This window comes from Struthio camelus, chromosome 5 (assembly GCF_040807025.1).
Source record: "Struthio camelus isolate bStrCam1 chromosome 5, bStrCam1.hap1, whole genome shotgun sequence".
Lineage (NCBI taxonomy): Eukaryota > Metazoa > Chordata > Aves > Struthioniformes > Struthionidae > Struthio > Struthio camelus.
In genome coordinates, this window is record NC_090946.1 from 55,539,829 (window position 1) to 55,567,053 (window position 27,225).

The following is a 27,225-nucleotide window of genomic DNA, read 5'->3' on the forward strand; positions in this document are numbered from 1 at the left end:
AGGATGTACCATGGAGGCTTCAACAGTACTATCAATCAGAGCTGGGGAACCCAGGCTGCCAAGTAGTGAGGAATGTGATTTCCCTGGGCATCCACGTCTAGTCTACACAGGAGATACAACTATTGGATAAGGGAAGACCTTGGCACTTTTGTGCTCCTGTAACTTTACAGGGGTCCTAGATGACCTGCTAGGAGTCAGCGAGTTACAAAGAGGTGCGGAAAGTCCTGCTGGAACCTTGGGTACTGGATGTGATAGGCGATGATGGGAAAGGGTATAGCTGGACAAAGTCAGACAGAGCCAGTACTGGTTTTGCTGAAACTTGAATTGCAGGGATTATTTATCAGAAATTAGGAGACAAACATAAACTGTTATGCTCCAAAGGCTAGAGGTTAGAGCGAGGTGAGTAATGACATATATTAAGGTAGGCAAAAGAAAAAGGGAACGGGGGAAAACCAAACAAAAAAAAGACAATGGCTGATGTAAGGGGGCGGCATATTGCATTAGGACTCTAGTAGTTTAATTGTACTTAAAGATCCACTGTCTCATGTCCCAGAACATCGTTTCTTCCAAATTTAAAGAAGGGTAAATCATAATACAGATTTCTTTTGTAAAAGAGTTCAGAGACGCACCAATTAAACTGAACTCATTCCTTTGTAAGGACTAAGAATGTGAAGTAAGGATGCTAAAATGTGATCATGATTCTGAAGATGCAAAGTATTTTTACCTATAAAGATAATATATATTGCAAAAGAGTTAATTTCTCACCTTTAAGGAAACACAAATCACATTCAGTGCTTCCTTGATCTGAGGATGATGTGATTCATGAACTAGCTCCTCACAGATCCAAATGCCAAGACTGCAAAGTGCAACACATCTGCAAAACAATGTTGGAAAACAAATAGCTGAGAAACAAGCTATGGCATCCTGAATGTCTTCATTTCTATGATTCATGATACGCTCCGGTGAAATCTAACAAATATGTTTTTAAAATTTCTAAAGGAATTATGAAAAACCTGTATAATGCTGTAACTTATTTAAAAAATGAGTAAGATATCGCAACTACTCAGACCAAGAAACAGGGAAAGAACAAGGGGAACATTCTTCTGAGCAGCTAAAAGGAACCAAAAGAAATTAAGAACTCCTGCAGCTCTTTTACACTTTCCAGATTAAAAATTCTACCGGAAATCAACACCTGGAAAATTCATATACATTTTCTTAAGAAAAACTAAAAATCTGGGGGGGAGGGGGAGCCTCCTCCCCAAACAGAGCGTTTGCTCATATTTGTTTACGGCTTTCAGACACAGAGGCAGGAGAGGCGATGTTATTCATTCACAGATATTTAATTTTTTTTTTTAGGTTGGCAATAAACAAGGATGAATGAAGAGGGGTAAATGAAGGCTAGACATAGTGCACTTATTGTGACTAGACATTTAAAACAACTTTTTTGTTGTTGTTTCCTTCTTTTAAAATCAGGAAATAGATGAAAAACGGGAAGGCAAAGGATATTTAGACAGATGCGTTCAAATCAGTAGAGAGAGATGAAATTTTCTCAGAAATGTTTAAGGAGCTAGCTGAAGCAACCGCTGAAGCATTGGTCATTATTTTCAAAAACTAAAGGACAAAAAAATGTTCCAGGGAACTGGAGAGAGGCAAACACTTTACCTATACCAAGAGTGAATGGTTAATTATGGCAATTATAATCTAAGCAATTTTGATATCAAGAAAGAGATCAGAAAAAAAAGTTATAAGTAAAGAAGAAAAAGAAAATAAGATGATAAAAACCAGTCAAAGTTGATTTCTTAGGAATAAAACATGTCAAACCAAACTAGTGTCTTCCTTTGACAGGATACTTGTGTTACTGAAAAGAAGAGTAAGCAGCAGATGTAAGAAGTCCCATGTGACTTTTTCCGTAAGCAAAATAAAGAGAAGTCAGCCTAGTGGAAACCACCACAGGATAGGTGTGCAAGCGCAGTCAGACTAATTATCAACAGTATACAAACAAATTGGTGGGGCTTCTCAAAAGGGATGCCACAAAGGAATTTGTTATGCGACCAAGTCTAATCAGTACTTTTAGTAATGACTTGGGTAATACAATAAGGACTATATAAATAACAACTATAAGGACTATATAAACAACTAAGACTATATAAGGACTATAGAAAGACTACATAAATAACTAAATAACAACAAGTTGGAAGAGGCTGCAAACATTTTGGAAATAACATCAGAATTCAAAATGAGCTGGATAAAGTTGGAAAAATGGCGCAAAAACAAGGTAAAAGTTGGTCCTGAGAACTGCAAAGCACTACATATGGAAAGGAAAAATTATATGATAACATAGAAACAGAAATAGAAGGATCTGTGAAGCAGGGTCATGGAAAAGGATTTTAAGACTAGACAGAACCATAAATTATTTGAAATCAGTAATATGTTGCAAAACCACATCTTTGAATGAGTTCTGCCTAACAGTAATAGTGTGGATAAGATGCCGAACACTGCTCTGCACAGCATTGCTGAAGTCTCAATTGCTGTACCTCCATTACATTTTGGATAATAAAATTTAAGAGGAATACAGATAATTTTCAAGGAGTCCAGAAAAAAAGTGACAAAAATAATAAAGAGCTTTGGGAAATACAACATATGAGAAGAAAACTGAAGGGCTTATTGACTCTAGATTACAGTTAAGAAGGGAAATGATAACAAATCTTCTGATACAGAGTAAGTCATCAAGGAGTTTAACTTGCCACAGAAAAGACTTCTGCTAGATACTAGTCATAAAAACTACCTAGTTGTAAAAGTTAGCTAAATATTAGAACAATCTATCTAAAGTTGCTGTAATTTTTCTCTTTGAGAAAAATTTCAGAACAATTTAGGGAAACTACCCCCAGGAATGGTTTAGATGCATTTCTGTGTCAAAAGAGAAGCTTACAAAACTGCTCATGGTCCCTTCCTAATCTAACACTTTTGCCATTTCCACAATAGGTATTTCAATACATCTTGACCAAAGAAAATAAGAGCTCAGCATGAACATAACAGATAAGCACAGATGGTTTGTGTAAGCTGTCTCAGAAAATAAACCTTTAGTATACAGAAGGTAGACAGTTCTGAGTCCCTCTTACTGTTTTTAGAGTTTTCTTCTTACTATTGACAACCACGCCACATCTGGTGATGTACTGTTTTGCAAGATATTCAGAAGCCTGTGAGGTTTCTACTAGGAACATCAGCATAGCTGTCATTCTGAGCAGCTCCTGAAAAACTCTGTAGTTGTGGGGCTACAATGTTGTTATTGAAGAATCATAGCCTCAACAGTACAAGAAAATATGAACATTGAGTTCATCAACCTGTTACTTCTTTTTCAGACATTTTTCAGACTGTCAGCAGTAAGAGAGGAATTGGATTAATATAGTTATTAATCTTTACAGATGGAGATCTAAGATTAGAACATATTTGAGATAGCTGACCTCCCTGAAGCTCAGTGGAGTCAAGTATGCAGTGAAAAACAGAAAACATCGAGCCTCTGTGGAAGAGACGAGGAATAAAAATTTATAGCGAGGGTAACAATAACACCACTCAGACTTGTTAGAGATATATGAAGCTATGTATCTAAGTTCCAAGAAGCCTAAGCTCTCTTCCAGGAAACTGCCTAGGAGAATTACACTTCTACTAGTGGCTGAGCCGATGTGGCACAGTTGTAATGCACACCCTGAATGTGACCTCTGATAGTAACACAGGTGAATTCTGTACCACTGTGAAGCGAGGTATCAGGTAGGTTATTCCCAGAAGAGATGGTGGATCAATTGCCACTAAGAAAGGCAGGCATAGAAAATCATTATCTCCACAATGAAAACATACCTCTCTCTCTCCCAGAAGGAGGGGGCACAGACAACCCGAAGAAACTCTGGGAATCTACTCCCTTTTAATCCTCCTCTAGTCTTCTTTACTACATAAAGTGGTCCCAATCTTTGCATTGTAGGGCAGGATACCTCAGCATTCTGAGAAGCTGGACATCCAGATGTGTATCCTGCTCCAATATACACATCCTCACAGTCAGACAGGATATCAGGATGTGCAGCATGTTCTTTTCCACTTCCTGGCCACACTGTCAAAATGAAGGTGCTAATACTATGTGCTTCAGTCCCATAGGACCAGTTACAATGTTCTGAATCAAACAGAATTAAATCACCTTTTTCAAAGGTAAAATGGGGACTGTTGTATTTTTTAGAACTCAGTTTTGCAAAACGACATGAAAAATGAAAAGAAAATGATCTCAGAACGTTCCTTCCTTCCCCTGTGCTGAGAGGTATTACCACCTCAAGGTGAAGAACAGCTAAGTGGGTTGATGCGTGCAACACTTGAGGGAGATTGCTCTTGGTTTTCCAATGAAAGGTTCTAAGCAGCAAAGTACTTATCTTTCCAGTAACATTTTCAGGCATGTGGTCCTAGTATTTTGCGTTTTTTTCTCAGTAACAGTTTATTAATTGAGCATATATAGACACTCTACCCAAATACACAAGGCACACAAATGCCTTTGATAGGCATTACAGGCTCCTACTCCACTCCAATTCAAAATACTCTATAACAGAAGGGCTCCAGGGAGGTAGAAACAAAATCCTAAGCAAAGTAAGAAACAGAAAAGACAACAGGTAACTCTTCTAAGTTCTCTATTTGATGAACATACTCAGGTTTAATTCATCAGAGCAATCATTCCCATTTATATTTAGATCAATATTTACTTCTTCTTTTCCATATCCTAAAGAAAGGCTCATGTACCTTGGATTTTTTCTGTTATTCCATTAAATTAACTGGTCTAATAAAAGATAATCATACTCCCCATATAAATAATCTTATCCTTAATCTAACTCAAAAAATTTCCTCTCCAGTACAGAAAATCCCTGAACTGCATACCAGTGGAGGCTGGGAGAACATACAGGAGAAATACCATTATATTCTTACCCATACTTCAATCCTTTTCTATCAGCCACTATCAGAGACATGATACTGGGCTAGACCAACATTTGGTCGAACAAAAACGTCTGTTCTTTTATCTTAACTTACAAACAATTTCAAATTCACATGGTGAATCACAGTTTTGATGCTGGTGTAGAAGCCCATGAATAAAATATATGCCAGCTTTTACTTTAAGATCTCTAATGCATCCACTTGAACACAGTATAATATAGAAAAGAATTTTTTAATTTAGAAGCCCTTTTTGTATGACCTACCGTGCAGGACCAGATGGCTCCTCTTTTGCAGAACTTAACACGGTTTTAATTATGAGTTCCTAAAACAAAGAGGAAAATGCTCACTGATTTGCCAACAACTCCATCACATGAGGCATCAGAACATTACGGTTGTACTATAGTAGACTCAGGCAGATTGCTTAGCTTAGTCTCTAGTTTTGGGGTCAGATGAACTGTTTGCTTACCACTACTCCCAGTTTCCAGTCTGCCCCATATGTTAATTGTTGTGCTACCCAAGTCCTAATTTCTGCTGATTAACTGTTTGTCTGATTCTTTCCAATACATTTCCATAAATTATCAAGGTTAAAAAAAATCTGGCCTCCCTAAAGCTAGTTTCTGCAAACAGCCCTGAAGGGTATTACAGAAAGTATCTATTGGTTACTTTGAGCTAGGTATTAAACAAGCATTTTTTCCCATCAAAATTATATTGATTAAAACGTCTTTAGACGTAACTGCAGAACAAGTGGATCCAGTGCCTTAAGAACGATATTGAGAGCAATTCAGAGTAAACTAAGATTAAATGTCCCTAAAGCTGTAGTTTGCTTCTCATAAAGCTCAGGTCAATAGTAGTACATGCAGCTGCAATAAATGCAATTTATATAATAACAATGAGAAAGCAGGAATTCAAATTCAGTTCCAAAACAGAAGTGAAGTGTAAAGCAGCTTCCAAACCACTATCCCTCTTTAAATTGAAGTATGTTGGAAACTTATGGGGAACCTTACTTAGACATAGTAATAATACATGACATACACAGAGCAGTTAACATGCGACCTGAGCTATGGCCAGTTCCAGTATAATGGCACACTACCCAACTCTGTGTTGCGACAGTGAGGGCAAGACCACTGTTCATCTTTTTTTTTTTTTTTTTTTTGGATGTATAGAGGTTTTCTAAAGCCCCTAAGAAAACAGGAAGATTTTAGCAGTTGTGTATCCCCAATAAATTAAATAACGTATCTTGAACCTCACAGTCTTCTCCTTCTCAGCTGATTAAATCTGTCAGACTTCAAATAGCCATAATAAGAGTGATCTTGAAACAGCAGAGCAACACATGGTTTCCTTTTATAAACATACATAAGCACTTTATTGTTCTTATTAGTTAAAAGTAATTACAAAGTATGTTTAGCAGTATAAAATCTGACAAGCTTTTATGGAACCTTGAGCCTTATAATCTATTTCAGAGGATTTATGACAAATTTTAGAATCTTAAATACTAGTTAATATTTTCTAGAACAATATCATATTAAGCATGTAATTGGTAGCTGCAATACCATCCAAATATTCTTAAAACTCCTACCTTAACATCTGTAAACTGAGACACAGCAATATCAGGAATGTTTGGGTGAAGAGCTGGTAGTTCATGATACAAATTGGGAAAACAGACAAGAGATCCTAAAAGAACTTGTGCTTCAACTCTTGGTGCCTGGAAGAAACAAAGGTGGGGGGAAATACATATTTTTACCACAACCAGGAAGGTGACATTTTTAGACCTTAAAGGAGAATGGCTGAAATTCTACACAATTACATTCCTTTTCCTTCTCCAAATTCTGTACCACTCATCAGAGATCATGGCTCAGTGGACTGCTACTCATGCATAGTCCACGTTCCCATTTTTCCAAACCAGCCAGAGGAAACGAAGGAATTTTCAGGACTACAGAAAAATGACTGCACCACTGACTAGGCTCAGACTTCAGGTTCAGCTAATTAAACAGGATGTGGAAAACTACTGAACACAACTTGAGACATTCCTGGACACCACAGGTAACAATGTAAGGAGCTCACAAAAGCTAGCGACAGTGCTTGGAGGGACGGCTGGATTTCACAAGTGATTGGGGGGGATGAGGTTAGAAGCAGCCAAAACTTACAGACAACTGGAGGGTGGTACTGGGGACCTTTTGGGGAGTAGAGTCATGCAACGCCAACTGCATCTAGGCTGCTATATCAGTAATATCATATAAGGCTGAAGTTGCCTAGGTAGTAATATCAGAAATACATCTGAATAGTGCAAACCTGAGCAGTTTTAAGAGTTCTCAAGCCTGACCATGAAAGTTACTGCATGGCAGAGATATGGAGGAATAAATACACTTTTAAAATGAAGGCACAGTCAAAATGGACAGATATTTTAAAACATTTAAAGCACAGATCAGTGGCAGTCAGAATTGCTGGTAATCTCAAGTGAAAAATAAAAAAAAAGATACTCTGCATCAGCAGTAATTTTTATATTCTTCACATTGTATTTTCTGCAGAGAACTTGCATGCGAGGACTTGCAAGTTTAGTGTTCAAGAATAAACTACTAGCAATATTTGTATTTGCCATTAAATCGACTTCTGGGGACAAATTAACACTCCAACTGAAGCAAAATGTTGCTTAGCTTTCTCTCAAAATTCTTCCCACTTACACACAAATGAAAATGAACTGATGCATACTTACATTGAGAAACGAGGAAGCAGCCACTCTTCCTGCTGCTACAATGAAATCCATAATAAGCATGGTGGCACCAGGCAAGCCAAGTGAAAAGAACTGAGGAGAACAGTGCTTGATGATTGTGTTGACAATATCCTTGCAGAAGGAAGAAGGAAAAAAGGAAAAGAGAAATATCAACATGATGAACCACCAATGGAAAGAAAACTGGTAGATAGTTACTAAAGCTCAGAAGTAAAATAAAAAAGCAAGAAAGCAAATTCACTGTGGCAAACAAGATGTGTTAAATTCTCATGATTGAGCAAGAACTAGCATAAAGACAGACAAATGCCTTAAGTAAGGTACCTAATGTAAGTAACCTGTGGTACATTTTACAGATCAATTTATCCTTGGATACTATAGTTCCAAGCTATACAGGTCACACGTTATATCCACGTACATTTTGCTTTTAAGACCTTTATAAATGATTACTCACTCATTTAAATATCTACAGAACAGATACACTGAGATAACCAGCTGTTACACCGTCTTAACATGCTTAATGCTCTTTAACAGGTACCACCTGACTATAACATTAAAAAAAGGTATTAACCTCTTGCACATACCCTTTATGGAACCATAATATAAGGTAATATAATATAATATAATATAATATAATATAATATAGTATAGTATAGTATAGTATAATATAAGTGTTTCACAACATTTCTGGCATGCAGTTATTCAACATATAGAGTATTAAATGTATGTAGACTTAGTGAGGCAGTTTTCAAAATTAATGTACATGATGCAATTTCTTCACAAGTACTGGAAAGAGTATAAAATATAGTCAGCATTAAAAAGAATGTCACAGGTTGAAAAAAAGTAATCCTTCTCTATCTTTGAAAAATTCTCCAACAGAATGGCAATATGTTATATGAATATCTGCAACTCAGCAAGAAAATTTGGGGAATCTAGTTGTCAGAGGAGAGAAACTGGAGATAAGTCCTATTCCTAGCTGTCTGTAGAATAATTTTTGACTAGTCCTACTCTGCCCTGCTAATCACAACAGGGTTGTTTGAACCTTTGCTCCCCCTGTGCTTCTAACTGCTCATCGGAACAGTTCACAAAATTAATGTTTTCACAATTTTGATCCGAGCCTTTAAAAAGAATGTTTAAGTAATACAATATTTTCAGATTTCTTCATATTAAAACCTACGTAAAAGAAATATTTTGTTTTACTTTTCATGAAATGAAAGCATGAGGATATGAAGGAAAAGGTTAACTTAATTCTGCACCATGATAAAAAGGATTTCAACTTCCAAGCTAATCAAACGATACCATTCTTATTAAGCATGGAAAAAAGTCACACGGCTGCAAATTTGCCCAATAGCTCTTGTTTTATAGCTCTAGTTCCTCGATTCATAAGCTTTCTTTAAAGAGAAGTTGAGTCTCTGCAGCTCTGGAAACAAGCTTGCAACCTGATTATTCCCTACAGCCTCAAAAAAACGAAGAAAAAAAGACTCCAAATTAAAAAAAAAATCTGTGCTTTTTGAACACAAAGGAATGGCAATTTTTCATAAGAGTAACGATGCAGAAGGCAGTTATTTTCATATTAAAAATATATTTATTTCATGCTGAAAATTCTGAAGTTGCTCATTTCATGGATGACCTGGGAAAAAAGACTAATTTGTTCATTTTCAAAGAGTAGAACTGAAATTTGTTGTTTTCTGAAGGTGATAATCTGCCAACGCAGCATCAAGAAAAAGAGAAACAGAAATTAAAGGAAAATAAAGGCAGTCAAATGTAGCACAGCACATGAGCAAAGTTTGTCCCATTAAAATTGTGCTTTAAGATAAATCACTAAGTTTAGAACGAGCATCTTCCTTACCATTGCATTTAAATACATTATTCCTGGGACAAAATCTTAGGTGAATTAAGTGGTACAGCTAGATTTTGATATTATGTTCCTAAGGCACTCCTTAACAAATGCTTCTAAATTGCCTTTAAGATTGCTCTGTGAGTAATGGGAAAATTGTGTAATAACCTAAACAACTGGAATCATAAAGTTCCTTGCTCTTTTTCTTCACTGATCCTTGTATACGCTTATGCAATATAGATATGGAAATTCCTGAAAATGATCAACAAAGAAGCTGCAAAAGATATGGATGATTCTTAAAAGCATATTTTGGCTCTTCAGTTTTTGGTTTAAAGACTTCAGAAACGATCTACTTATTTGAGATGGATTCCTCTTTTTCTACCAACTTTCTGTGAAGAATTTCGTCTCCTAGATTATTAGCTCAGAGGCCTTTGTTGCCAAAAATCAAAGACAGGCATTAGTTTTTAACTGTCTATGTCAGAGATTTAAGGAAAACTATTCTGAGAGATCCTGATTAGAAAAAAAAGAAATACCTGTCACTTCACTTCAGAGTTGCAAACTAAATTCTAACTAAAGTTAAACCTTTCACATTTGCTTAATATACATAATACTAGAATAACAGTATTACGGTCAGCAACACTTGGAGACTATTTTCAGAAATATCTTTGAAGCAAGTATAATTGGTTTAGACAAATAAACAGACGGGTTAAAATATTCTGCAGTTAAACATTTCCATTTGTTTTAAAAAAGTATGTTGAGAAACAGTTCTCAGTGATTTTAGTAACAGAGACAAGGTTTTTCTGTATGCATCTGAGAAGTACAGATAAATGATGCAAATCTTGCTAACATTCTCCTTTCATAAAAGGTAGGAAAGGAGCTCTTCTCTCCCATGATAAAGCTTTTTATCAGACAACAATTCTGTGTTTTGGATCAGAGCTTGGTCTACACAGAAGACATAAAGCTGAACCTGGCTCTCACAAATCGATCTGTACACGACCCCACGGTCATTCAATCTTTCCTACACGTTTTTTTCCACTAGTAGCAACAGTTGTCAAAAAGAGGTACTGTGGAGATAAGTTCTGCAAAGATTTATATTACCTTGCAAACAGAGCTAGATTTTGGTTCAATAACAAGAAGTGACTGTGCAGAAGCATGTAATGAGGCTAAATAACTGATCAGAACCAAAGTGGCTGTGTAAACTGCAAACTGCTGAGTGCACGTGCTTTGCAGTGCATCCTATCATCCTGACTCCCAGATAAGCAGCAATACTGACAATATGCTTCCCTCTCTGTCCATCTGTCTGGGTGTTCTTCTAAAGGAAACCCTTGCCCATGGCATGGGATTCTGTACACCCAGATGTCATCCCACTATTCAGATGGGACACAATAAGGATGTGCTGCTGGATATCCCCAACTCTCTCTATTTAGGTATCTGAGTTTGCTGGTTCCTACACTGCTTAGAAATAAGTGACATTAAATACACAGTGAGCATGGTAACTTTCCCACTAGCTCAACTGCTGCATCATGGAGCAAGTAAAGAGTTCTCTCTAGAGAAGAGAACCTTTAAGTAGACCTTAAAGAGATCTGCTTCTGTGTCTTTCTTCCACATTTCAATCCATAATAGACAATCAGTAAAAGATGAGAGAACACATTTTCTGCCCTTTTATTTGCTGGAAATGGACTACAAAAAAGCATTTCTGATTACATCCAAGAACATGAGGGCAGGTTACCAAACCTTGGTAAAAATGTATCAGTCACATAACTAATTTTACACACAAAGTTAAATTACTCAGCTGAAAATCTATTCAGTATTTTTGACAAATCTATTATATTTTCAGTTATACTATTCATATTAGCCTGAATTTTGTAATTAAACTTACCTGATCAACATGAAGAAGTCCACAGTGCATTATATTGTAGAAATGAGTTAAAAAATCCCTATTTGGAGAAACATCTTGTCTTCGCTTCATTGTCTTACAAATGAGTTTATAAGCATGTAACTTTCCTTGTTTGTATTTATCAGTCAGCATTGTTGCCTACAGTTTCAGAAAAATATTTATTATTCATAAATGAAAAAAACTTCTGCAACTACAAGAACTTTTACTTCTGTTTTATTACTTCCCACTTATATTTACCTTGAACAGCCACGGTGTTAGAATTCGCAGTGGTGGAATTAAAACTGGTGGAGATGGTGAAGTTAGGTTATCTGTTGAAATACCAAGATTGTCTCTTATCTGCAATTATTAAAAACAAAACCCAAAGGATAAACATTTAAGGGAAATACATAAGATTTTTCTTCTGAAAATCCTACCCTATCAGGTCATGTTGGGGAAGAGGTTCAGTTCTTTTACCTTGGCCAGATTCTGCCACAGTTCACACAGGTAATCAAAAACCTGGGCATGAATCTCTGGATCCATGATGCTATTGACATCTCCCAGAATTCCTAGCATTCGCCTCCACATTACAGTAGCAACATCTGCGTGCCATCCTGTAAGCGTTCCCCCAGCCATCACACTGCAACATTCTGAGGGGAATTCACTAGTTTCTGTAACGTACGAAAAAAGTACAGTGAGAACCACCCCTCTAAAGAAAGAACAGGTCTGACACAACTATTACATACAGAATTCCTTAAAAACAAAGGGGAAAAAAGGCTTTTAGAGTAAGGTATTTCTTACCCAGGTAGCCACCTCAGCACTGAAAATGTCTAACTTGAACTACATGTCTACTTTTAAACTCTGTAATACCAGAATTGTCTGGTCTCTTGTATCTTTTCCCTAAGTATCCATTCAAGGTCACTACTGTAGTCCTAACATTGGTCTGATGGGCATGCATTTGTACTGAGTTTCTTACGTTCTTTTGGTTCAATGAACCTCCAGAACTCCACTTGCTTGCTTCCAGGTGAAATCACGCTTCAACTTTCCTTTTTTCTCAATAAAGCAGAAAGATCATTTTCCGTATAATCTACTACGAATGTATTTTACTCGCTAATTGAAGAGAAAGACGGCAGTAAACAGTCTACTACCTCTGGCTACCCTTCTTTAAGCAATAAGTTGGTAAGAGTGGAGAGGCAACATTCGGTAATCTAGCCTCACAGTATAACTCTTATGTGGCACTCTCTACACATCCGCATTATACCAATGAACATCCTTTTTTAGATGGACAGATCTGTTTAATCTAGTTTGCTCATAGAAGGAAAACTCTGACAGATTATAATGGCTAAAGTCTACTCATCTCCCACTTGACTAGCTAAACAGAAGCCAAAGTTTTGTTTTAAAAGCAGCAGGCATCCTGAATCTCCCTTCTGACCCTCTCAGATGGATTTTCAAAACACCTCAGCACCAGAACATACTGGGATCTTCTGAAAATCTGGCTACTCCCAGAAGCATAAAAAATGGAGATGAAATCTGAATTCAGCCCAATCACATAGCCTCTTCTTTTGAAGATCTGGACCACTGTGGTAGAGACACTGTGTGTTCCTCGGCTAGAGATTTCAAAGTGCAAAGCAAAATGATGACATTTCTGTCCATCAGTAGACTACTTAAAGGAAAAGTAAAGGAACTGAAATTTGCATCGGATACACTTCCAAGAAATCGAATATAAGAGAAATGGGAACTTTATATTTACAAACTGAATGTACCCTAAAATTCAATAGGTAAAGTTAAAGTAATTACTAATTTGTATATATCTGACATGGAAAACCACAGATATTCCAAGAGGAAATTACAGCATTATTTTTAAATTGCTTCTTATTAATTGTACGTTAATGGTGCAAAAGTCCATGGCAGCAACCCACACACTAAACTGCCAGAATTTTAATCATCAAAAAGAATAATTATAAATTTGTGGATTATTAATCCACAGCTAAGAGTTGCCATGAAACGCAAGATACAATGCAAGACACTGTTTGTTTTTAAAGGAATCCAGTGTAATTAACGTTTTTTAAAAGTGCAGATGTAATAGCCTTCTACAGGATTGTCTATAACTGATGGGATACTAGCTACTTTACTATATTGCATTGGAAAGAAAGAAAGAACATGTTTATATTTTCTATTCCAGATATTGCCTAGGTCATCAGGCGTCTGTAAAACAGAGTGGTGGAGCTTCTCATCCAGCTGCAGATCCTTCTGCTCAATATGATCTGCATGCAGAGTGGCAGGAGAGGGTGTCTGTGATCGGGATCCAAGAGCAGATTGGATTGGAGAAGCACTTTCAGAGCCTGCAAATGCAATTTTTAACAGTTACCTTAAAAGCCTTTTCTATTTTCTTGAGCTACTGAAATGTTGTCTAAACATCACATTAAAAGAAAACTGAACTACTTTTATATATGAAATCTGGCCAAGAAGAAGTATAAAAACTGCAAGCAGATCTCTCTGTGAATAGCACGGTGAAAGAAAACAAACTACATACAGGAAAGCTGAAAGATGAACATCAAAGCCAACAGAGGTAAATGTATTAACAGATCTCTATTTTACAGTCCAAATCATTTTAAATGTGCTTATTTTCTTCCGCAGCACTTTCAATGCTCTGAACCAGATGAGGTTCTTTCTACCTTCCCTTACCTAAATTTCACTCCAGCAAAGCGTTTAAGTAGAAATTTTACTTGAGCACCTGCTTTGCTAGACTTATGGATGTGTGCAAGTTAATTTCTGAACAGAAGCTCAAATTAGTAACTGAAATTCCTCAATGTTTATCTGCTAATCAGGCAGAGAAAATTTATATGGGGAGAATTTCTATATAGCTAGAGGAACATGATTTCCTCGGAGAACAGAAAATACTAGTTTTTATTGAACGGCAGTACAGCAAAGATATCTTTCCAGTTGTCTTTCCAGGCAACTATTTGGTCTCCTCTACTGAGAGATCTATGGAGGGAAGGTAGGTACTTATTTATGCACTTTTCCTCTGCATGATCTTCTGCTAAGCAAAGACCCTTATAAATAGCTGAGCTTAGTCAGAACAGTGAAATGTTAGCAAAAAGAGAACATATATCGTACATACGCTTCCCTATACATTAGCGCATGTTAAAAGGGAAGAATGGAATTTTAACTCCTAGACAAATTAAATTAGGATCAAAAAATATTATAATGATGTGTGAACTTTGGTATTAGAGATAAAGATAAGTTTAGTGAGAGCAAAAAAAAAAAAGGGAGGCTCTTGCAATACTATTTTCCCAAATTACTCGCTGCCAAACGTTCTTTCTTGTAAAGAGAGTTAAACTGTTTAAAGAACTTCAAAGAAAAATTGAGTGTTGTCAGAACAGAAATTGTGGTAAACAAACTTAATTTCATTGTTAAGCTGCACAGGTTTCTATCTGCTTTAAATGAAAAAGTCAACATAGATTTCACTACTAATTTCAATCAACGCCTCTATACCAGAGAGGGGGACATACACATAGATGTCACTAAAATATGAAAAATGACAAACTATGCGGAAAAGCCTTTCCTAGTCCAATATTGCCTCAAACCCTAGACTCTAAAAGTTTCACTCTAACAGTTACATGATAAAGTACTCCCCATTAGCTACTGATCACTTGTACTCTACCTTCTCACAAAGCTAACAGAAACTATAAAGCCCTTCAAAGAAATCTGTTCCTACTTCTCCTCCTTTCTGTTCCCCTGGAGGGTAGGAGGCAGTGAGGGAACGAGAGAGAAAGAGAGAAAGAGCGAGAGAGAATGAGAAAGAGAATGAGAGACAGGAAGAGTGCGGGAGAAAGAGAGCGTGAGAGAGAGAAAGAGAGAGAGAATGAGAGAGGAAGAGAAAGCGAGGGAGAAAGAGAGAGAGGGAGAAACAGGGACAGAGAAAGAACAGTAGAATCTTTCATTTGCTAAGAATATGCAACAATGCCTGTAAGCCACTAAAAAAAAAAATCCTTCAGACCAAAGCCAAACAGTTAGAATCAAGTAGCTTTCTGCGCAGCAGGAATCCTGAAATCTGATTTCTTATGAGTGCATTTAGAGGTTAAGTTCCTCCATGGATTTGCTAACACTTAATACAGTGAATTCGCATTGCAGCCTCCCATCATGGAACTCTTCATACCTGTAATTTTCACTATACTGCGGCCTATCTTTCATAAAATTTCCAATAAATTAATGTTCTTCTGATTTCTTCCTTATGTCAATTTAGCAGGAATTAGACAATGGGCTCAAATGTTGTTGGAGAGGTGGAAAAGTCAGACAGAGACAGTGTAATTGCAGAAGCTTTGTTTCCTCAGGAAACCTGGCTAAGGTCAAATGCGTATGACACACAAAAGCTATCGCTCTAAAACAGTGGTCCAAACAACAAGAAGAGACAGCTACAGAACTCTCTCAACGGACAACGCGGTCATTAATTGCAATCTTACCAATTAAAGTGCAAATTTGGACAGTAATGCAGTAATGAAATTATTGACATGTAGGAACAAACAAACAAAAAGAGCCTTTGTTTTTGCTAGGACTTTTAACAAGCACACAGCAAATAGAAAAATGAAGAGAACAAAAGTCAAGCTGAACATTGTTGAACAAGCTGAACAACAATGTCCAAAGAAAGCTAATATTATGCTTCTCTGAGCAGAAAGGAAATTTCAGAAAGGGAAAATAGTTGCAGGGAGAGTTGAGATGTCTTTCGACATCTCTGAAAATGCAGAGTTTGATTTGTCACAGACAATAGGACACCGCATGTAGATGTAAGCTTTCACTGATAAACAGGTGTTTGTTCTTGTGGCTGCAAAAGGTCTGGTACTACATAACAATTATGGAACAATGAGTATGAAAACAACTATGGATGTCTTCACTTCTGGTTCACAGATCCTTCCTCTCTGAAGATTATATGGAAGAAGATCCTCTCTTCCAGGAAGGAGCCCACTAAGTTTGGGTTAATTGCCTCACTTGGTGACTGCTAAGCTAATCGTTATTATATATGCTAAGCTAATCGTTGTTATCTTAACTCTTAAGAAAGTGTTGCAAAGTGAAATCATGGAGCCTCAAACTCATGAGCTCAGGTTGTTAAATAATGGTTTACTTCTTAACAAGTTTACTTTTTTCATGCCAAAAACAAGGCAAGTACTGTAAGAAAAAGATATTCCTATGTTACACCAATAGAAACTGATCTTGCATGGCACAGTAATTAACGTTTTCCATATTAAAAGCTCCCAGTTTCACAACAGACAATACAGAGCTTAAGATGGATGTATACCAAAGACTCCCATGAGGTGCACTGGTTTGAAAGAGCATTGTATATCAGTCTTTCAAGTTAAAAAACACCAACTGCAAATTAGCTATTTGGCTAACAGTAATAAAAGATCGGGTAAACACACTGGTAAAGGTCTAGCACATACTATGTGGTAAGAGTTTTCTCCCTGATAAATGTATGGATTTTCTCAGGGCAGGTTAAAATACATTTAGCACCACGCCAAGCACCAAGTGGGTGACTAAAATCAGACAAAAGTTTTCCATTTGGGTTATTTCACACATTAGTTTCCAATTGCAATCAAAAAATAACTGCAATCCAAGTATCATCTTATATAGAACACAGATTCATTGCAAAAGCTGAAACCTGCATTCTCCAGGCTGGGTGGAAAATTTCTGTAATAAATACATTTTTCTTTTTTAACTACTTTACCAGTAATAGTTGCAGCTTCAGCAGACAATGGTTGCTGATTGAGACTACTTGTTTCAGAATCTATATGAAGTGTAGTTAAACTGGCCACTTCTTGCTCCTCAGCACTCTGTTGCTGTCCTGAAATTGCATCAACCTCAGTGGAAGCTGGTGTCCCAGCCTCAGCGCCAAAGCTGAAACCTGTAGGATGAAAGCGTTGTATTAACTGACAACTTAAAAATAGCACCAGTATAAAGTATAGAAGCCCAGCACCTTCAAAACCCTCCATGCAAAACCTGCATATGTATATCTTTTATGTTACCATTACACTGCTGCAAAAATTAAATAAAATGTTGAAGTAGAAAGTAATTTACTATTATGAATATTCTTATTTCCCTCACAAAACTGTAACTGAACTTTTCCAGAAGAAACTTATATTACATGTTCTCTATTCTGTTTTAGCTGCCAAAGATGTACCTAAATGATGAGAATAAAGTAAAATAATGGAAACATATAGTAAGGAATTTCTTGGCAAAATTTATAAGCCAAAAGAAACACCAAACTTACTTGTTTAAAACACTTCTAACTAAAAATACTGTCACAAATAACTGTTTCTGACAAATAGCTGTTTTAACACTAAGGACAAAATGTCAGGTTGAAATGCAGTTTAAATAGACTCACTTAGTTATGTAACACCTAACCCTCCTAAAACTTGTAATTACTTCAAAAAATACTTCCACTGTATAAAACTGTTTCTCTCCTACATAATACATGAAGTCATAATTCTTATCAACTGCTATATTTGGTCTTATAATGACCCCTTCATATGAACAAGAATAGAAATGGATGAATGAAATGAATGAAAAGCATTAAGTCTTTAGAAAAATCATACTAAATTTATGAAGATACTGCACTTAGTATCTTGATTAATCTATAGCTACATAAAGATCACTGTAAAAATACTAGAAGCCCTTCTTCATATTTTATCTTAAACATTTTCAAAAGAACTAAAATAACTTCCAAAATAAATAATCTTTCCTTTTTATATTCTGTGGGTAACAAACAGATAAACCCCACGGCAAAGACAGCATTGCTTTCTAACTTCTGTTTACTGCTGCTCAGCAATTGTGTCCCCGTCCTGTCTTATTATTTGGCATAGTATAAACATGACCTCAAGAACTCTGCTTGCTCCATTACTAGTGATTTTGACGGGGAATCAAAATGAGCTTTCTTCCTAAAAGACTGTGGCTATGTAACTTAAAAAACAAACACAAAAACACCCCAGTAAATTAACATGGGGTCAATTTAAAAAGTTACTACTTTTGGAAAATATACTTGCTTTCAAATTTGCGGCCGTCATACTGGAAAGCGCTGAATGAGTCAGAGTGGCTATCTGAACTGATGAGGTCACTGCTGCCTGCACTGGCAGGCGAGGTCCACTCGGAAGGAACGCCTGGGTCATCTATGGGACGCATTTGGTTCTGCTTGTTCAATATGTCAGGGAGATCTTTTGGGACTTCCAGGCTGCCAGGACTACTTCCTCTCCTTGTCACGTTCTAAAAATTGAAGACATACGAAGTATTTTAAAATCTCTGATGGCTTCCTTAAAAATAAGGGAAAAAGTAATCAACTACATACAGAGCCAAGATTTTCCAAAACCCCAAAGAGGCAGCAGTAAATGAAGAACCCATATAGTTACAATGTCACGAATACAAATTTTTTATTTGCACAACACATTTTTAGGCATATATCATAAGGGACTAGGATTCAGACTAGCATGCACCACACACATATTTGGTAAGGCGGGAGAGAGAGAAAATAATAAAAAAGTATATTATCTCCAGACTATGTCCATATTACTAAACAACATATTAACCTTGGCTCCAGACACAAGTAGCAAAAAAACTTCAAGGAATCTAGTAAGTTCTGGCCTGTAGACTACTATTCTACAAGCAAAAATTTAATGTAAAACACAAGGAAATTAATATATAAGTCCTAATTTTCTCACAATTAAGCCAAAACCTTACTATTGACTCAGACAACAGAGAGCATATAGCAGAAATGAGGCATATAGATTTGCTCCTCCAAAAGCTGTTGTTTACTTAGAGTCTTTCTTTAAGCCACTCTACTCACAAATACGACTGTTAGCTTGAGGAGGAGCAGAGATAAATGTAGAAAAGTAATTTTGTGAAACAGCTTGAATTCTCTATGTATTAGAGATTAAGAGAGTGAAAGTAACTTCTTTTTGCACGAGGTCCAGTCAATTCTCTGTTCTTTTCCTACTACCATCTTCTCCTAGTTAGAGATTTACTCAGCCTGACCTTCAACCTTTTCATGACACAGTCTTAGCATTCCTTAGTTCGAACAATCTAAAACTAATCTGAATAATTTGGGCCTTTGTTTGAAGATAGAACATCTGCTTCTGTGTGGTAGATTACATCATCAGTGGCAGGCAAAGTTTCAAATTCTTTTTTCAAACTTACCTTGGCTGTTTTTTGATACCTACGGGAAGAATCAATTCTTTTGTCTGAACTAGTAAAAATCAATCAATATTCTCACCCAATGAATTCCCTTTCTCTCTCTCTTTTTCTGTGACCAGCTGTGTTGATTTCTGTTTTATTAATCTGCAAACTAAGTCAATTTTTTTTTTTAATATTTCCAGCTAGTCTTTCCTCTGGTAACTCAGGGCTTGCTAACAAGTATATTATGCACCAACAGTTAAAACTGTATAAATGTAGTTCCATACAAAGGAGAGAAAAGCATATAAATGGACATACTCCATAGTTCTTCTCTGACCACTTATTAATGAACAAATACACTTTTCTGAACAATAAACAAACAAATTTTTCTAATCACTCTGAAGAATCTTTTTTTGCTCCTTATTAACAAGAAGTAAACTACTTGTTCTCAACTTTCTATATCTGCATGTCCTAAAATGACATTTTTTTTCCTAAAAAAATCAACACTATGTGAAAAAAAAGATTCTAAGCAGAAAAAGAGAATCGGACAACTTTGAAACAATACACTGAAATTGCTACCTATTCTGTTCTTCATTCAAAGATTTTTTTTTTAATACTTCCCCCTTCATTGCTAGTTAATAAAAAAAAATAATCTTTTTCAATGAGCTGTCTTGTTCTGTAAAGATTCAACTGTACCCTGAAATTCTTAGCTTGAAATTGATTACTATTTCTCATCATGAGGAATACCCCAAACAACCAGACCTTCCTGGAAAAGTGTAGGAAGAGAGCCTAAGAAAAGTTGGTTCTGTGAGCGGAAAACTGTTTACGCTAAATTATTCGACTTTTGTAAATGAAATAAAAAGAAATGAAGGAAAATCATGTGATAGTGTAGCTTTGCAGTCGGTTGCACTGATTAAACCAGCAGAGAACAGAACATAATACTACACAGAGGACTGCAATTTAACATATAAACTATGATCCTAAAAATACCTGTGTGGAAAAATCTTTACAGGTGCAAGTAAAACCATTTAATTCAATGAAACTATTCATCACATGGTTACTTACATATTGCTCGCAGAATGCAGATTTAATAAAAATGAAAATACAAATAGCATAAAATGGCATGAGTCTATGTCAAAATGACTTAAACTCGAGAACTAATTAAGTGATATTGTTAATCCTTTCTGATTCATAAAATGCAGAGTAAGATGCTTTCGTGAACTGATCTATGATGTCATTGATCAGTACACACACATGCACGCAAACTTACGTATTAAAACACAAGAAAGTTTAAAGGCTTACCAGTGCACTACCACTGCGGAGTCTCTCAGCTATAAATTCATCCATGAGGTCAGGAACATTTGTATTGCTACTGCCAATATCGCTATCAATAGGGTGCAGCTTTTGACTCATGTCCTCTCTATTAGCTAAAAGCAAATGAATGACTGTATATAGTAAAGAACACACCATCACGTTTTCAAAACAAAAGATAACGAATTTAAAATCTTTACTAATTAATATAAATAAAAAATTAATAAATTGCCAAACATGCATTTTAAGAATTTCCTTCTTTTTAAACAGATTCTTCTTTAAGAAATTAGTAAAACTTCTTCTTCCCACTAAAGCAGGTGTTAGTTAATTTCCAGTATAACCTTAAAGAGCAAGAAAGCTTATAGGTAAGCACTACTTAAAGTTGTTAATGCTTGCTTTAAGGATACAGCATATATTCTTCCTCCATATCACAAAAAATAAGTAGAAAATCCTAAAAATTTTATATGATTCCTACAGACACTCCTTCTTCATTGCATTCCTAATGAAGAAAAATATAGTAGAAAAAGTATACTAGATTGTAATATATAATAATGACAAACATCCATGTGGCACTGTATACAGTTAGTATAAATAGTGCAAATAAAATCTCATGTAACAAAATAACATGCTACTACATGGGATGAAAATTCAAACTCTATATGGGCAACGGTTATGAACAATTAATTAAGTTCTCTCATATGTCAGTTTTGATTTTGGCATGATTATACTGTTCATTGTTAGCTGTGACTGTTACACCTGACTTCATGACAGTTTATTCCAATTTATTTTTCTCTGTAAGAATTTTTCCCTCAGTGTCATCTCTCATGAGATCACAGCATAGCTTACTCTAATATTGAGGCTCGATTAAACGTTACAGATTTTAAATAAAATTAAATTCTAAATTATTCATTTCTAGAATCTCTTTTAGAAGTCTAGATTCCGCAGACTGCTTTGAACAAATCTCTGTTTTAGAAACATGACAATCACACTACTGCCCAGTTGGCATGGTGCTATGCTTACAAAGACTGCCCTCAGGTGGCATTAACATCTCAATGCAGGTTGCGTTACAGAATCTTCAGTTAATCATGCTAGCATAACAACGTGAAAAAAGAAAACCTACATTACTGCTGAAAGTTAATTTATTGTTCATTTCAGGTTATTTAAGATGTGAACTAAGACAATGGATATTAGAGCGACAGCCTTATTCTTTTTGATCAGTCCACAGAAGTCTCATAGTTAGCAGGAAAAGGACTATCATGAGACCTTCATGAACATCCATGATTCCAAGAAAAAAGAAAGCGATGAAAGATGTTGCCAAGATGTAACTGCATCCATTTTGATAAATGCATACAGAAAGGCCTAAAGCATGTTTTGAAAATGATTCAAATGAAAAATTACGATTAGAATCACAGAGAGCTATTATAATGAAATCATCCATGTAAGGAGATTTCTGTTTAAAGTTATTTTTTAAAAAGTATCTAAACTGACTTTCAAATTTAAATTTGAGAAACTTTTTTTGTTTTGGAGGAGGAAAAGGAGAAGTAGGAGGAGGAGGAGGAAGAAAACACACTAAATGAACCAGAAATATAATTAGTTCAACCTAGCTGGTTGATAGCCAGGTCTTTCTGACAAACAAACTACACTTATAGCAGAACAGTACATTCTGATATAATATGCATATGCCAATCATTCAGTAGGCTGCATTTTAAGGCTCTGCATAGTAGATGAAAATTGAGAACTGTTAAGGCTTAATCCCTTATTAGGTCATTTACTGTCTCTTCCTCTTCCCTAACCTAATGGTCTTCAGCAGCAAAGAGGTTCAACTAAATATCTTTAAAAGGGAAATTAGTAATTTAAAGTATGTAAAAGGAACTTATGCTGGGAGAAAAATCAGCTGGCTATAGGCGCATGCATAACCAAACAGGGAAAGCAGTGATCATCCCAAAGCCTTTTGATTGCTTATCAGAGCTTGCTTCAGTTGCATTAAGCCAAACTGGTGCTGCCTTTCTCCTTTTGCGCTCTGCACACTGTTAGTGCTCACCTGCAGCTTTCCTTCCAAAATAGCCCATTACATGACTGTACAGATCCCTCAGTGGAGCCTCTGCTGGCATTCTGTTCTGCCTCTGTGGGGAAACATTTGCCTTCGGCTTCGAAAGAGCATGTACAACAGTTTTATAAACACCACCCAGGGAGCCCTGCTGTTGTGCTGTCTCCTGACCTGACGACCTAAATGCACTACGACTATGTAACTGATTAACTGCAATACCTTCTTTTTGTAACATGGCTGCTTGAGTTTCTGTAGATTCCTTAGTTTGTTTGCTACCAACTGAAGCAGCATTGATCACATCTAGAGGTCTATAAATTCCAGGTCTAACCAGCTCCATGACAGCTGATGAGCTGGTGCTTGTGCTGGTACTGCTGTTGTTGCTACCACTACCACTGCTACTGAAGCCACTGAGTTTACGAAGTCTTGCTTTCCAAGGGGCCTCTTTGTTGTCAAGAGGATTGTAAAATTGAACTGATTCTGTAGATGGTCTAAAAGTAACGTGAACACTATTTCTTTTCTTAGTTGTTATTTTCATGATCTTAGCCCTATGAGTTACTGTTTCAGAAATACTCCTTTTAGTTGGTGAGAGTTTGCTTGTGCCTGTAGTGTGAGGCATTTGAGGGTTAACTTGTGCTTTAGGAAGAACTTTCTTTGCATGCATAACACGTGAGTTGGTTATTTTTTCGTTAAACTGGGCACTTTTATGCTTTTCGGCTAACGCTGCTTCCACAGCTAAATCTACATCAGCTTCAGTGGCTGCTTGCCTGTACAGATATCTCTTCCCTTCTTTGCTATTAGGACTACTTGACCCGTGATCAAACAGGCTTTCAGAGTGTTTATCGATATTTAATTGTTTGGCTTTATCGAGTGCTTGATTTCTTGCAAAATTGTCTACTTGAGTAGGTGCAATGTTACTTATAAAGCCACTTTGGTTTTGCTCTAGGTGCAGCTCTGTGTTATCAGCTCTTTCTGCAACAGTGACGCTATTCACGCATTGATCGGTATGATCTCTATTTTCTAATCCATCCATCGGTAATCTATCATTCCTATTTACAGATGTATCAACTTCGTGAGCAGAAGCCTCATATTTATCTATCTCAAAGTTACCGCAAAGTTCTTCTTTTTCTTTAAGATATTCTCTCAGAGAGGAAAGAAGATCATCTTCACCTTCAAGGTCAACATATTGGCTTTGTTCAAAGGCTGTATTTGCAAATTCTACTGGCCCTATTAAATGACAGAGATGGTCATAAATACTATCCCCAACTTCCAAGGAGGACTCTCTGCTATTTGTATCAGTAATATGGCTTTCAGTGGATCTATGCATTGAAGAGGTCTCAGTGGAACTCTGTAAGCTTGGAGCATGGTGGGATGAACTGTCAATGACAGGAACTGCACCTTTGGCTCGTTCAACTGCAAATGGTTCCAGGATGTCTGAGGTGCTGCTACTTCGTGGCAGCGGCTGTTCCTCATTCAATGCACCAAAAACTTCACTTGGAGTATCCTCACTCTGTGAAAAATGTCTGACTCGAGATGGACGTGGAAGAATTTGAGCATCATCAATGTCTGTAGGAAAAAAGTATATGTCATATGCGCTAAAATACACATACAGAGAAAATATTGCTTTACCGCTACATCCTAATTATGTCATTTAAAAAGCCAGAAAAGTCCAGAGCCTTGTTTTCTTAAGTACAACAAAAAATACTTTTTCCAGTACTAGAGTGTTAAAAACATATACACATAATATCCAGTACGGAATGTAATATAAATGAGTTAGACCATCAGAACACAGTTTTAAATGTTAACATGCATGAAAACAGACAGTGAGATCATGGAATATTTGGAAATACAGTTAAAGCTAGGGCTGTGCCAATAAGTTCAATAATTCAACTTGTTCAAGAAATGGTTACCTGGAATACAAATTAGCATAACAGTAGTACCCTTCAGGGAATTTACGTCTTCAGAAATACACAACTCAAAAGAGAACATATAGGCTTTCTGGAAAATTAGAGTTGTCTATAGAAATGGAAAACGATCACTTTTTCATAACTTGTGTGAATGTATATAAATCACAGAAATATCAGGAAGTTTAATATCATACAATTATGTAGATTATGGTATATGTACATAGCATATACCTGAAGACTTAATAATTAAAAAAGAAATGACAGGGAAGAGTTGGGCCTATAGTGAAAGGATAACTATAAGGACAAATAGCCAGGATATATAGTCAGGATTATAAAATAGTCATTATGAAGGATAATTTAATGATATACCTTCTTTTCTTAAAAGGATGACTTGTGATATGTCTCTAGTCTTCAAAATACAAAACTGAACACTACAAGGACGCTTACATCCCCCTCTTCCTCCAGTATTACTCAAGTAAATACAGCAGTCATAAGAATTACCAAATTAAGGACCCGCTACTGAAAAAATCCTGCAGCCGCACAACAGCTAACATTAGAGTAAAACCACTTTTATTCATGAAAAGACAAGAACATTTGTTACGACCATTTAAATCAGTGATTCCTCGTCTCTGTCGAGACTGCTAACACGGTAGCATCAGCAGACGTCATAGTTAACAGTAATGAAAGCTGCAGTTCCGATGTGGATCACCTAGGAAATGCACAAAAGTATTTTCAGCCCACTTCATATCATCCACCAGAATGCGGAACCATTACATTCCTCTCTCGATTTCCTGATATGCTAGCGGGAACACTACATACCCTCAAATCACTGGTGTAGGCAAGCCTAAGTGTCTCTTATAGACAATTCACCTAATTACAAGAATTCAAACTACCCCAAGCAGTCTTTCATGGGACAGACACTTGAGCACTAAGGTAAAAACATCTTCCTCAATTTTATGTTGGTTTGTTTTTGACAGAATCCACTATTCCCCAGATTTTCTTTTCACTGCCTAAAACTTAAAAAGTTGTAGATACGCTTTTAATGTCAGAAGTAACAATAAAGAGCTTAACGGAACACTATCGAGATTGACTTGCCACAATAAACAAACTTACCTTGTTGGTTTACCTAGAAGGATTTATCTACAAGGTTGCAATGGTGAATTTACTTTTAACTGGCACACCCCAAAATTTATTCAAAGCCCCTTCCCCTCACCTAAATCTGATTTGTTACTGTCAAAGGAAAGAAACTATGTTGAATTCATTTAAAGTATTTTAAATGAATTATTTCATGGATCTCTATACCTATCACAATAACATATAGTTACGATAATCTGAAGTTGTCATAAAAACCTGTTTCCAAGTATTCATACCTTTCTGAGAAAGTTAGAGCTAGAGCTAAATTTTCTCATTTTCTTTTTGAGCAAAGCATATACTCTGGAGGAATCACATACATTTGTGCATAACTAAATGTGCATGTCAGATGAAGATGAAAAGTGGTATTTCCATGCTCAATTTTTCAGGGGAGTTGTAATTAAAAAATTAAAGTTTGAGACCTGATCTAAAATTTACTGAATTGTAATGAAGCTATTAGAGAGGAAACACAGGTCTGCCCTGGAAAAGAAAGTACACATCCACGCTCTTTTCAGAAAATAAATATGAACTGACAATTGTCATATACAGCGTAATTTATTCTCCCTTTCCTTTCTATTCAGCTTTGATCAGCAGCCGATTTCTCAACAATGTTCTTGTTCAATTTAATAAGTATATGAATTAACACGCACTGATACGCACGGTGTCTCTGTCCAGTTAGAAGGCTGTTTCCGACTCTGTTGATTTACGTAGATATTAACACAACAGTTATGCTTATGTCACACTCTCAAGGCTCTCTTTGCAGCCATAAGAAATCGGTCTCTATGCGAAAGCAGTGACTGTGGACCTTAGGACTCAGCTAAAATATATAGGAATGATAATGTGTTACATATGAGATAAATATATATACATATGATACACTGAACTCATCCTGAGCCCTCAATATGAATCTTTTAAATGCTTTATATAGTCACGCTTATAGACAACTAAAGCACCAGCCCAAAGACTGCACACTGTGCATTCATGCAGTGATTATGATTTTCCAGGACGCAAAAAATGACTGGATGGAGAACTCCAAATATATGCACACCAAGCACCTCCACACACTGAAACAAATTCAGCTAGATTTATTTCAGTGTTGATCCAGTATTACTTTTAGGTACTCAATGACACGTGTGCATGACTAGCACATACAACTGTGCAAACATTTTCCAACAAACATATTGCTCTTGCACGATCAGAGATTTCTTTTTTTGTAGAACAGATGAAGAAATTAAGGAAATGAAAAATATATTACGTTACTGAAATATCAGCACTGAAAATACAGAT

General features: G+C 36.2%; 1 protein-coding gene across 13 annotated transcripts in view; it reads right to left on the reverse strand.

Moving 5' to 3' along the window:
• Positions 1–27,225, reverse strand: part of RALGAPA1 (Ral GTPase activating protein catalytic subunit alpha 1) — a 133,423-nt gene that overhangs the window by 62,380 nt on the left and 43,818 nt on the right. For 5 of the 13 annotated variants that reach the window (XM_068946464.1, XM_068946462.1, XM_068946466.1 and 2 more), the window contains 12 exons: positions 24,299–24,466; positions 20,848–20,972; positions 18,426–18,642; positions 17,111–17,287; positions 13,581–13,733; positions 11,869–12,062; positions 11,653–11,751; positions 11,398–11,553; positions 7,670–7,798; positions 6,536–6,661; positions 5,223–5,281; positions 766–874 (listed from right to left, as the gene is read on the reverse strand). In XM_068946464.1, the coding sequence (XP_068802565.1) occupies positions 766–874; positions 5,223–5,281; positions 6,536–6,661; positions 7,670–7,798; positions 11,398–11,553; positions 11,653–11,751; positions 11,869–12,062; positions 13,581–13,733; positions 17,111–17,287; positions 18,426–18,642; positions 20,848–20,972; positions 24,299–24,466 (1,712 nt within the window). Of the gene's footprint in view, positions 1–765; positions 875–5,222; positions 5,282–6,535; positions 6,662–7,669; positions 7,799–11,397; positions 11,554–11,652; positions 11,752–11,868; positions 12,063–13,580; positions 13,734–17,110; positions 17,288–18,425; positions 18,643–20,847; positions 20,973–22,897; positions 24,467–27,225 lie in introns of all 13 variants that reach the window. The other 8 variants (XM_068946456.1, XM_068946455.1, XM_068946454.1 and 5 more) reach the window with 3 other exon arrangements.